General features: G+C 35.5%; 1 protein-coding gene across 1 annotated transcript in view; it reads left to right on the top strand.

Annotated features, from left to right (window-relative positions):
• TMEM135 (transmembrane protein 135) overlaps window positions 1-13,816 on the top strand; it is a 243,514-nt gene that overhangs the window by 84,321 nt on the left and 145,377 nt on the right. The window contains exon 5 of the mRNA XM_032852853.1: window positions 5,160-5,225. Within this exon, the coding sequence (XP_032708744.1) occupies window positions 5,160-5,225 (66 nt within the window). The remainder of the gene's footprint in view (window positions 1-5,159; window positions 5,226-13,816) is intronic.

The following is a 13,816-nucleotide window of genomic DNA, read 5'->3' as shown; positions in this document are numbered from 1 at the left end:
TGAGAAATGAATAATAAGAAAATGATCATTTATTGAACATGCGAAAGTTTCCTTCAGTAACATACCATTATTATCTTTATTTTGCTAATGATAAAGTTGAGCTCAAAGAAGGAAAGTTGCTTGTCCAAGAGCATATGTTTACAAATGGCAAAGCTAGAATTTGAACTCAACAATCTGTTTCCAAAACCTGCTTTTCTTAGTCTTTATGCTAATTGCCATACATTGCACCAGATGCTGGGAATACATAAATAAAAGATTGAATTCATGCCCTCTAGGACCTCTCTGTTTAGTTGACAAAGCAGGACAATCAGGGGATATTCATAGAACAGTAAGTGCTGTGACTCTTTGACATAGATGTTTTGTTCTTAGATTCATAGCTGTGATTAAGGCTTATTCATATTTGGTCTTTCATTAGCCCAATTTTTATTTTTACATTAAAAATATCAAAATTAGTATTTCTTAAACATCGTTTCATTACGAAAGTGCTGTCCTAAGCTAGACCTTGGATTCACTATTTTGTATTTAGCTAGCCCTTTACTGAGCTTTTCACATATGTTAATACCTGCATTAACCAACACAAGAAGATGGGTTGATATTCCTGTTACCTTTTTACAGAGGAAGTCAGAGTTTAGAGAGTTTAAATGATCCGCCTCACATTTGCCCAGATTGTAAATAGTGAAAATAAGGTAACTAGAATTCTAGTTGCTTAATTAATAGGAAGTAAATGCCTGCTAAGTACAACTTTTGTATTTATATAAATAAACTTCAAATTAAATTAATGCACTGAAGTCTGACTGTAATAAGATGCTTTAAAGCTATTATACTGCTTTTCAAGGTAAAGCATTTTAAATATAAATTTCTTTTTAATTTTACTTCGTGTTGGTTTATTGAAAGAAAAGTTACTAGAATATAAGAGCATGAGCTGTTGAATTTTGGTTATCTTCACTTTAGATGCTACTCAGTATAGTACTGTTTGTGTTATAGCATTTACATTGTTCCAAAATTCTGCTTTAAATCTGTTTTATCTTTTAGTGTGACAAAAATTGTTACTTGCTTTGGTTTCCTTTTTATTATTACCAAAAGTATGTGTGCATATATATATATAGAGAGAGAGAGAGAGAGAGAGAGAGACTGTTAGAAAGGAGGGAAAAAAAAGAAAACATCCGGAGACTACTACTGTTACCAGCTCATTATAATTCCTGGATCTTTTTTTATTTGCACACATACACAGACAAATACAAGGATCCAGCCCAGAACCTTGCATTTATTACATCTAGATTTCATGTCTCCTAAGTCTCTTTTATTTAACACTCTTAAAAAAGCAGTCTCTCTTGGTAACCTATTTCTAAATAAGGACCTATTGATGTTTTTCTACCCTGCCATTGACAGAAAATGTTTAATGAATGTTTTTGTAGTAGTCATTGTAGTTATTATCAAAACTCAAGGAGAGGGAAATTTCAATGAAGAATTTGCTGGTGGTCACTTTACAAATGCTAAGAGTTAGCCCTGTATCTCATTGTTTTTGACACTTGTTAGACATTGTTTGGCTACAAGTAAAATAAAAGCAATCTCTTTAGTAGAGGTCAAAAGAATGTTGTACACTCCAGTGGTTCCCTATAGAATCAAAGGAAGCTGAGCTGAATTGACAGAGTGCGGTTAGAATGAGACATCTTGAAAATGTTGGTGGGAAGAGCCGATGAAATAAATCAATTTAGTTGGAAACAAAAGATTGAGTTTGGAATTCTTCTACCGGAGAAAGTACAGATAAAGAATTAGATCTTCAGACTACCTCAGGTTTTTGGGACACAAAAAAAGCAAATAATGTGATCTGGTTTAGAGAAGTTATTATTGTATATCCCAAATTCTTGCTGCCTCTGCCTGTCACCTTTTGCTTTTCAAATATATATAGTAACTAATGTGACCTAGAGGAATACTATAATCACATCACTAGATTAAATAAGGTTTAAAATGAAACAGGAAGATAGGAAGATGGAAGATGTAATTTAATATACATATTGTTAAGAATAGAAAAAATGCAAGTATATCATTGATGAGAAACTTTTTCCTTCAGTAACAATTTCTGTAAATAGATCTTTTAATATCTAGTTTTATATGCTTTAGTAAAGTTTGTCATAGCAAAGTCATTCACTTGTAATATCTTTTTTATATGGGTATATGAATAACAACCCCTTTTCTTTGCCATCAATGGCCTATTTTACCTCTCTCAGTGAATTATGAATTGCAGTTATATTCATATCGTGGTGCAATCACAAAATTTAACAGCGTTTGCTCTAAAAGATTTTTTATTTTCTAACTTCGTGTGTAGATATCCATCCCCCCCCCACCCCAGGGTGTGTATGTGTATGTAAAGGAGTGTTCTCAAGATTGCTCTTCTCATACACAATGTTAGAAAAAATGGACTTTTATGGATAAGTTACATGCTATATTTTACCAGTAAAGTTGAATGAAAAGTTGTTACTTTTTAATTCCTCACTTGTCTAGGGTTGCTCACTTTTCCTGAACTGCAGTCTTAGCTTTCTAATTCGTAACTGTGTAGCTTTGTAACAACAGAGATGTATGACTTTCAGCCTTAGCTCGGCTTTTAGTACTGCTTGGCAATTCTATTCCTTTCTGTTTTGCTTTTACTTTTAGTCTCATCCCCATCTTTCTTTCTCTCAGTGTCTTTGTCATTCTCAGATTATCCTGTCCTGTGGTTTAGAGAGGGAGAGGGAAAGGGAGGGGACAGAGGGGAGGGTGAAGAGCAGAGGGAAGGAGAGGGAAAGCATTTGCCTATATTTGTACCTTCTCCCTTTTAACTTAGTTGACAGATTGCTGTGTGCTCTTGATCCTGTCTTCCATAGGAATCCCCTTCTGTTGGGATCCATTTTCCTCCCTGTGTCTGAACTTCTTCTACCTGACTGACTGCTTCTACTTAGCCACTACAAACTTGTTTAAATCTCTTCTGTCCTAAAAGTATACTGTCTTCAATTTTGTCTCAACTCAGTTCTTTCTAGCAACAACTCATAGTCATTTCTTACCTTTATTGTCAAACTTTTTCAGAGTTTACTTACACTGTTTGACTTTATGTCCTTTTATTCAGTCCTTGGCTTTATTCTTGGAGGCACTCCTCGATTGAAGTTGTAAAGCATTTGACCTCTTTGCAAAATTGGACACTCTTGATTTACTTAAAATCAACCTTTAAAAGTTAAAAGAAAAGTTTTGATCAAGGATGTCTATGTAGTGTAAACAGTCAAATAGCGTGCTTGCTGCAGAGCTAATGGAAAGAGAGCAGTGTTCTTCCTCACCTCTTCCGATGCCTGATTTCCACCACCCAGAGGCAACCGCTTGCAACCATTTACGTATTTCTTTTGTTATTTATTTCCTTACGTCTAAATTAACATGTTTACACTGCTGTTTATGTTACGCCGGTCAGACTAAGTTCATACACACACATCAGTTTTATTCCAGTTTCCTCCAGGTTTCCAACCCTCCTACTCTTTGGATTTCTTTAGATGTGTATTCGGTTTTTAAATTTAGGATTGCCTTTTTCTGTTGTTCTTTTTTTTGCGGGGGGGGGTGGGATTACTAATTCTTTAAAATTTATGTTTTGTAGACATCCTTTGAATTCTGTCTTCTATTTAGCGAAGGTTGGAAATGAATACCTCTTGTGCCAAGTTAAAAATCAGAAGCGCGTATTGAACAGATGAATTTGCATCCTCTTTTTTCCCAACCATCGTCTCACAAAACCTTTTTCTTTTGGCCTCATTGGCTTTCCTGCTTGTCTTCGTCCATGCCAAACATGATCTCACCTACTGGCCTTTACATTTCTGGCTCCATCTGACTGGAATAGCTTTTCCTGGACTCAGTGTTTTTGTCACCCCAAAATTCATGTCAAAACCCTACCCCTCAGTGGGAGGTAATTCAGATTAGATGATGAGCTTTAACCAATGGGATTAGTGCCCTTATGAGAGTAGAGAAAAAGCTTGCTCCTCTTTGCTTCCAGCTGTCCAGGAACCCGGAAATGAGTCTTCCCCAGACCCTGAATCATCAAGCTATGCCCTTATTTTCTCTTCTAAGAATGGTATAGTTTTAGCTCTTATATTTATGCCCTTGATTTCTTTTGAGTTAATTTTTGTATATGGTATAAGGTAAGGGTCCAACTTCATTCTGTTGCATGTGGATATTTTCTTTAAAAAATTGTCCTTTCCCTCACTGAATGGTTTTGGTACTCTTATTGAATGTCATTAGGTGATATATGTAAAGGTTTATTTTTGGGCTCTCTATTCTGTCCCACACTGATTGATTACCATAGCTTTGAAATAAGTTTTGAAATCAGGAAGTGTGAGTCCTTTAACTTGGCTTTTTCGAGACTGTTTTGGCTATTTGGAGTCCTTTGGGTTCTGTATGAATTTTAGGATGGATTTTTCTGTTTCTGTAGAAAAAGTCATTGGGATTTTGGTAGGATTCACATTGACCCTATAGATCATTTTTGGTGGTGTTGATTAACAGTTGTCTTACAGTTCATGAATACAGGATGCCTTTCCATTTATGTGTGTGTTCTGTAATCTCTTTTAGCAGTTTGCGTAGCTGTCCATGAACAAGTCTTTTGCTTTATCGGTTAAACTTATTTAGATTTGTTAATTTCTTTTTAGGATTATTCATTGTTAGTATATAGAAAGCAAAAATTCTTTTTGGGTGTTATTTTATATATGGAATCACTGAATTACTTCATGTTCTGTCAGTATTTCAGTAGCAGTCAGGTGATTTGAATGGAACTTAAATGGAAACTAAAAATCAGAAAAAAATGGTAGTTTCTGAATTGAATCCATATACTAGCTTTTTACTTAATCTTTGTTAGTCAGACTAGGGTTTAAGCTTATGTAAGTATACTAATTTGAAACTCTGTAGACATGGATGAATACCAGCAGATCAAAATAACTTTTGAAACAATTGCTTGCACTCCTTAATATTATTAAAATGTTCTGAAGATGATCTTTCTGAAGTATAATGGAGATCATGTAGCTCTTAATATGACTTATTGATACTTCTCTAGAAGTTGCTGGAAATATAATCGTAATGAATGTTTTTTACAGTTTGGGGGGGTATACAGTTGAGTACAGATTATGAATGTGTATTTTTGCTTTTTTTTAAATTCGCAGGCCACAGAAACATTATTTAGAATGGCAGTAGCAAGAGGAACCATCACAACGTTAAGAAATGGAGAAGTAAGATGAGAATTTTGACATAAATATTATTTATTTCGTAGTATGCAGTTTTTAAAACGTAAAATGTGGTGAATTCTGTGATGCTTTATATAACAAATTGAGAAATACATGATGTACATAATACTGAGTGAATCTGACCTACAAATCTATTTTAGTTCATTCATATTGAACCGGATCTTGGGTTGAAAGCAAATTGCTAACTCTTTAATATTTGGTTACCAATTGCTTTTACTTTTAAAAGAAGATGACAATTTACTTAATAATAACTTCTGCAAATATATATATTTTTAGTGATAATAATTCTGTACTTTTCCCTTTCTTTTTATTCTGTGTTCCACAGATATGATACTTATTTCTTAGGATAAAATAACTTGTAAAGTTGACATTTGTTACAGAGAGAGAGAGAGAAACAAGAGAGAGAAGTGGGAAAAATGGAATTTAGTCTGTTTGTTTTATAGGTTAGGCTCAATTAAGATAACAGATTCTAAGTTTTTACTGTTCTAAATGCTCCTGAGAATTTTTTTTTTCTCCTGAGAATTCTTTTTTTTTTTTTTTAAAGATTTTATTTATTTATTTGACAGACAGAGATCACAGGTAGACAGAGAAGCAGGCAGAGAGAGAGGGAAGCAGAGAGCCCTGCTGAGCAGAGAGCCCGACGTGGGGCTCCATCCCAGGACCCCGAGATCATGACCTGAGCCGAAGGCAGAGGGTTTAACCCACTGAGCCACCCAGGCGCCTCTCCTGAGAATTCTTAAAAAAAATTGCTACTACTGAAATAAATTTTCGCTCCAGAATTATTACCAGCCTGATTACCACTCTCTCTGCCTTTTCTTAATTTACTTTCTCACCAAGTTGAGGTTGAATATGATGTCATGTTGCCATGTTTTTTCTATTCTACTAGCAGATACTTAAGGATAAAATATAGTGTTCCTCGTTCTAAAATTAAATTCTGTGCCATTTATTGTAGTATTAATAATTCAATAACCTAAATATTTAATAGTAGAAGTGACTGAATATCTGAGGAGTTAACTGAAATTGTATTATTGTATGATTATAAGTTTTATTGATCAGTATATCTGCTGTTAGGTGAAAATGTACAATCATTGGGGAATCATATACTCTTAAATGCTGAATTGTATATTGGCAAGGAACTTTGGTAGTAACTTGTAATACATATTTTGTCTATGAAAAAGACTTAACTGATCGCTTTGTATTCTCAACAAACTAGTATGTGGTGCCATTTTGAGAAAAAAATAATTCCCGTTAATAAAGTCAGGGGTATTTGTCTGCCTAGAATATGTCAAAATGAATCTCAGAATTTAGTAATTACTATGTATTTTTGGGGGGGGGTGGCAATGCATTTTTAAACTTTATGTTCGGTTGCAAGAAGGTAAATGTATGCAAGACAGTTGTGTTTTTTTTTTTTTTTAAGATTTTATTTATTTGACAGAGAGAGATCACAAGTAGGCAGAGAGGCAGGCAGAGAGAGAGAGAGGAGGAAGCAGGCTCCCTGCAGAGCAGAGAGCCCGATGTGGGACTCGATCCCAGGATCCTGAGATCATGACCTGAGCTGAAGGCAGAGGCTTAACCCACTGAGCCACCCAGGTGCCCTGCAAGACAGTTTTAAATGTAATCTTTTGAGCATATCAACACATATTTGAGATGTACATATTTTATATAATGGAGAGGAAGTAGTTAAAGCAACTGGGGATTGCCACATCTTACTAACCTCATTAAGAGGTATTAATGTTGTACAGAGTTTTTTTTTTTAAAGATTGTATTTATTTATTTGAGAGAGAAAGAGAGAGAACTTGCACACTCAAGCTGGGGGGGGGGTGGACAGAGTGAGAGGGATAAGCTGGCTTCCTGCTGAGCAGGGAGCCCAATGCGGTGCTGGATCCCAAGACACTGAGATCATGACCCCAAGTGAAGGCAGAAGCCCCAACTGACAAAGCTACCCAGGTATCCCTTGGACAGAATTTTTAAGCACTCTATGACTTTAAGTTTTGAAAGTGAGGTTAAAACTATCAAGTTGCACATTTTTTTTCTTTTATATTTTAAGATCTCTGAAAATGGAACGTGTCTTCTCATCAGTGATACCTCATAGTAATTCTGCGATTTCTTCTAAGTCTCTGATATGTTAACATTGATAAAATATAATATTTTGTATTTTAAAAAATACAGTGACATGGTCAGTATTCAGTAAATGGCAGTTAGGATAGGCTACAAAATAGTTTTAATTTAATTTGACTTGGAAAATAGAAAATCAAGACAAAACAAAGATGTTATTAAATATGTGTATATACAAGTGGCATAGATTTTTGGAGCTGCTGGGCTAAGTACTATGGAAATAGATGATATAACATGCCTCTTGCCTTTAGAGGTGTTTACTCTGGTTGAGGAAACAATTGCATGAATACCTGGAAAAAAGTCTGGCAGAGTAGAAAATGCCTAGTCATGTTGAGTTTGGAAGTAACTAGTCCAGAGACCACTTGGAATGTGCTAAATTTTAGTATCAGGGCAACAAAAGAGAATTCATTTGGTAGTAGGAGAAATGCTAAAAGGTTAACAGTTTAGGGAATTATTTAAACAGAAGCTGTAATCACCGTATTTATCATATTGGAAAATTTATGAAATGCTAAGGGAGGAGAGGGGCAAGAAGTTTACTTATCCTGGGGCACTTAAAAAATTGTTCTAGCCTATTGCTGTTAAGCAGAGAGTAAGAAGTAACTCCATGACCGTGCTACCAAGTAGGAAGAATAAAGACTGGTATATCCAAATTACGAAAAGATCAGTCTTTGAGTAAGTTATTGTCTGGTTGCACTATGACACTGACATTTGCTTGTCCACCCTTCCCTGTGTTCTGACTCTAAGCCTATGCTTTTTCTAGTTATTGGACATTTCTTCCTGGACGTTTTAAGAAATGTTGAGACCAGAAAACCTGGTTCCTCTCTCAGAAAATAAGAAGATAGTTTTTGAAGGGTTTGAAACTGGCTTTAGAAGTTCTAGTAAATCATTGGAGGATTTAAACAAAGGGGTGACACATTATCTTTTTAAAATCTTCACCGAGGGAAATTATTATGCTCATTTTATAGATAAAATGAGGCTCAGAGGATTTAAACATTTTGCCTTTGATCAAATAGCCATGAAATGGGAGAGCTAGGATTTGAGCACCCGTCTGACTCTAATGCCCACTCATTCCACTGTACTGTATAGTCTCTGTCAATGTAATTCACTTACTTAACAGTTTTCTAATTATTTAATTATCCTATAGCTCGACAGCTGAAAAATAGCAGAGTAGCTAAGACCTCTAAGATTATGTGATCAGCCATGATTTTTTATGCCTTCTGATTATCACTGTTCCCTCTTAGTATGTATAGAGAAATATGTGACTTAAAGTGAATGGAAAAAATACTGACCCTTCACAGTTCTGTTTAGTCACTAAATGTCTAACCATGTTGATATGCTTTTTGTACAGTCCTGTGTGAGGGCTGGATCTTTGGTATCTTGATTAAATTGTATAAGCTAGGAAGCAGTTTTTTGGGAAGAATTTTTTTTTTTGAAGACTTTATTTACTTATTTGACAGACAGAGATCACAAGCAGGCAGAGAGGCAGGCAGAGAGAGAGGGGTGGGGAAGCAGGCCTGATGCGGGGCCTGACTCCAGGACCCTGAGATCATGACCTGAGCTAAAGGCAGAGGCTTAACCCACTGAGCCACCCAGGCGCCCCTGGGAAGACTTTTTAAAAAATTTACAACATACAAAATATGTGTTGACTGATGATGTTATAAGGCTTGCAATCAATTATAGACTATTAGTAGTTAAGTTTTTGGGGAGTCAAATTTATATGCAGTTTTTTTGACTCTGCTGGGGGTTGGTGTCTCTAGCCTCCATGTTGTTCAAGGGTCAACTGTAAGTTTTTTTTTTTTTTAAATCCCATTTCCCTGAGAAGTTACTATATGCGTGCTTATATTGAGTAAGCCTATGAATCAAGAATTTATACTTTACTTCCTTTCCAAGTAGAAGAGCCAGCTTTGTGTGCTGGAAAGGATGCTAGTCTGCATGCTAGTCCATGTGGATTCTCTTCCTGGCTTTAATAACTATGTGATCTTGGACAGTTTATTTAATTTCTCACAACTTCAGATTCATACTTTAGAAAAATGACTTGATCAGTTGATCTTTAAGCTTTAACATTTTCTACTTTAGGCAGCTTTATGTGCTCTCCTTCCTCCAGCCCCCCTTTTTTTAAGTAGACTCTATGCTCAGCGTGGAGCCCACTGCAGGGCTTGAACTCACGACCCTGAGATCAAGACTTAAGATGAAATCAAGAGTTGGATGCTTAACAAGTAAGCCACCCAGACGCCACCCCCTCTTTTTTTAAAAAATGTGGTTCTTAGCCTTTACTGTACATAACAACTGCCCAGGAGCTCCAAAATATTTAGGTGCGTGGGCTCCATCCCCAAAGACTTTGTCCATCGTGTCTAGCTCAGGGCTCCATTATCTATATTTATATAGATCTACTAATCTATTATAGAACTACTACTTATCTAGTATACACAGCTACTAAAATCTACTAATTTTAATGCCTAGCCACCACTGTAAACTATTTTAAAGAAGTATTTTTCACTCTTATGTCTTCTCTGAACTCAAGAAACACACAGTCTGAGTAAGATGAAACAGATGATAGCAAGGAGTTTGAAGTGTATTTAAAGATTTTTGTATGTAAAGCAGAACACAGCAGCATGGATTTGGCTGTTTTGGAAAGATGGTTAAGGTATTTGATCCAGTATCTAGTTTTGTTTTCTATTACTGTGTGGAATTAGGTATTCTGCATGTTTTATTAGAATGGAAACCTTTTTTTGCCTTTTTGGGACATGCTTTAAGTAACTAATAGAGAATATTTTGCTTTAAATGTAATTGCTGGAGTAAGGATAGGAACTTTTTGGTATGGATTTCTGTTTCTTCAGATTTAGCCCCTGCCTAGCACATAATAAGGATTTTAGTATATGTCTGGTGAACCAGTAATAGAGTTATTTAGAACTTATGTGGCAAATGTCACTTTGATTTAATCAGCTCTTAGTTTAAGATAAATATAGCCATAAATACAGATTTATATGTATAATAAGTACTAGGGCTATATTATTTCAAAATGATGATGAAATTTGTAATAAAATGATATATTTTTTGACATCAAATTTTTTCATGAATTGAGGACTATTTGAAGAGACTATGAAATATACATATTTGATGTTCAGTCTTGTTCACAAAGTTAATTGATTATTCAGATTTTAAGATCCATTTCCAACATTGCTGAAATTGTTAAAAATTGTATACAGTTTAGTATAATACTTTACATATTTTTTCATCTTCATGAATAAAAATTCTTATATAAAGAAATCTAGAAGTAAGCTTTCATACATTTATATTTTTTAAAATTGCATTTTTTTCCTAGTTAATTATTTTATATATTTTTACTGTTTCTCTTTTAATACCACCTAAGGAAATATGTAAGTCTTTAATAAGCGAAGTGTTAGTATTTCAAATAGTGAAGTCTGTAGCCTGGTGTCTGGTGAATGCCAGGAACTAATGGCTTATAAAATCTGATCAAATGAATAAATATTTACTGAGAGCATCTTTTTTTTTTTTTTTTTAAGATTTTATTTAACAGAGAGAGAGATCACAAGTAGGCAGAAAGGCAGGCAGAGGGGGTGGGGGGAAGCAGGCTCCCTGCTGAGCAGAGAGCCCGATGCGGTGCTTGATCCCAGGACCCTGAGACCATGACCTGAGCGGAAGGCAGAGGCTTAACCCATTGAGCCACCCAGGCGCCCCTATTCATAGCATCTTAAAGACAGCTAACACATGGCACTGGGGTCAGATCTGGTGTCCCTTCCCTTTCTTTTCTTCTCCAAATATTAATTGGGTGTCAGGCACAATACTAGGTTCTGGGTTGTAATGGTAAATAAAGCTAATATGGTTGCAGCTCTGAGGAAGCTTCATATTTGGTCCCAGTGGCTGAGTCCATAACTTGCCACTTGCCACTTATGACCTTGCTACTCTGTGTCTTCTGCTGTAAATAGGGTTTAAAACCATCCTCTTCGTGCATTACTTTGTGAGAAACCAATGAGATAATATGTGTAAAGCAGTTAATACAATGTCTGGCACAAAGTAAGCCTATTAGAATTTAGCCTATCCTAAATGATAATTTTTTTTTTTTTTTTTTAGAGCGAGAGAGTGGGGTGGGGAGAGGGGTAGAGGGAGAGAGGGAGAAAATCTTAAGCAGGCTTCATGCCCAGTGCAGCACCTGAGATAGGGCTTGATCTTACTCCCAGAGATCAGGACCTGAGCTGAAATCAAGTCAGATGCTTAACTGAATGAGCCACCCAGGTACACTGATAACTTTTTTCTTTAAATACAATTGAGCATGTTCTATATTAGAGGGAGTATGTGGAGATCTCTGAACTGTGGCTATTTATGAGTGTGTGAAATGAGAACTGGTGATGAAAGACAGACTTTTTATATATTTTGGTCAGCCTGTATTGCCAGTGTCAATGTGTCATGTGCCAATAGTTGAGTAATGTACAGAATGTATGTTTAGTTACAGATTTGAATTCTCCTACTCAACCAAATTCTGCTGATCATGATTTTGTTTCCATACATAGAATAAACATAGCAGGAGGAAGTGTGATGCTAGAAAAGGTGAAATTCACCAGTAAACCTAAGAATTCTATTTGAAAAACAGGGTAGAGTCATTACATAGTGGAAACTTAGTTCTGATCATTTCAAGTCTTATGACAAGAGTTCCACAGTGAATGGTGAGACCTTGACCTTGCAGAATTGCAAGAGTAAGGCTCAGTTGATCCTATCAAGGGAAATTAGCTTATCTCTTCTGTAAGAAGACCTCTGATTTACATGTTATATTTTGGCAGGAAGAAAATATTAAGATGTTTTATATATGTTCATTGCTATTTGAAATATAGTCTTTGTTAACTTGATTAGCTTCCTCCCATATCGCCATGCCATCTAAGGAAAAAAGAGGGAAGGAATTCTGACCATTCTAGAATGTTCCTGAATAACTCTTTCAAGTCTATTGTTTTTTTTTTTCTTCTGGAAATTATATGCTTATTGACAAGCTGTACAAATAATCTATTAAGAGTTTAGCCTAGAAAAGTTACTATAATGTTTCTTCATTTCAAGCAACAGCCAGAATGTAGCTTTTTTAAAAAGCCTATGGGGGAAATGGTTAGCATCCTTTAGAAAAACGGAGAAGAAATAAATATGGAAAATGATCTAGAGAGAAAGGTTAGGGCTCAGAGTATTTATAACAAGCCAGGTAATGCAGGGAAGTCCCAAAACTTTCTCTAATGAGGTGGGAAGAAATGAGTTTTGGTTACAAAAGAGAAAGTTGGAGACAACTGAAGCCAATGGTCATTACTTTTAGGGTGATGAAACATTCCAAGGCTTCAGAGAGGTTGTGGGATTGCTATCTTGCTCATTTAAAGAAAAGGTTTATTTCTTAATTGCTATCAATCTGGATGGTTTGGATATTGAACTGGCAGAAGCACGAGACTGGTTTATGTAGCATCTTGGTGCGTGTGTGTGTGTGTGCATGCGTGCGTGCATGTGTGTGTGTGTGTGTGTATGGTTTTTTTTTTTTTTTTTCAGTTTTCTAATTCCATTAATCAACACAGCATGTTATATTTTGGCAGGTGTTTGGAAAATTCAGAATCCATGCCAGAATTACATCATAAAACAGTGAACTTCAGAACTTGTATTTTATTCTTACTGGAATATTTTATCTTTGTCACTAAATCTACTTTAAGTGGCTCATCATGTTATATGCTGTGGCATTGTCATGTACTCCTGGTGAACAGAATTTATTTGGAAAATTCTGGTGCAGACAAAGAAGGCCAGGGGCTAAGCTGAGGTTTTTAAAAATATCATATCACAACGTTTAAGCTTGGTGGCCTTGTCTCTACCAACTCTGCATGTGCCTTTCTATACTGAGATGATTATCTGTTCAAGTGCCCTTATTTTGTTCCTAATAGGAACTCTGCTTTTAATTTAAATACAAAAATAAATGTGCCATAATTTTCTCCTTAAACAAAACAAACAGTATCTGGACAATATCTGGCTAAGTATGGAACACTTAGGTTTTATTTTTCAAAAATTGGATGGGCTCTTAAGATAACATTAGTTTGTTTTGATCCTAATAGGAAGAGCTTTAGGCCAGGAAAGCAATTATTTCCACATGGGTAAAGTCAGTCCCAGATACATCCCCTTCACCAGTCCACTGAACTTAAACTTGCCTACCTTGGTTACAGAGCTAAGTGTGGCTGAATGCCTTAGAAAATGCAGGCTGTATTATAAAAATAAAGTATTTAGATATACAGAAAATATTCTTTTGTACAAAGCATACTAAAGGAATCTTGTGTAAAATGTTGGGGTGAGTTCACCAACAAGTAATTTAAACTCTTTGAGTTGCCAAAGAAATGTAATTTTATACACACATATATGACCAATACAATTTGTACCATTTGGTTTGTACATCTTTTCACTCTCTTTATTGACTCTTGGCTGTATTGTCAATTGGT

Source organism: Lontra canadensis, unplaced genomic scaffold (genome assembly GCF_010015895.1).
Source record: "Lontra canadensis isolate GAN:19392208 unplaced genomic scaffold, GSC_riverotter_1.0 scaffold7, whole genome shotgun sequence".
Classification (NCBI taxonomy): domain Eukaryota; kingdom Metazoa; phylum Chordata; class Mammalia; order Carnivora; family Mustelidae; genus Lontra; species Lontra canadensis.
Note: the sequence above shows the minus strand (reverse complement) of the source record. Positions and strands in the feature narration are given on the sequence as shown.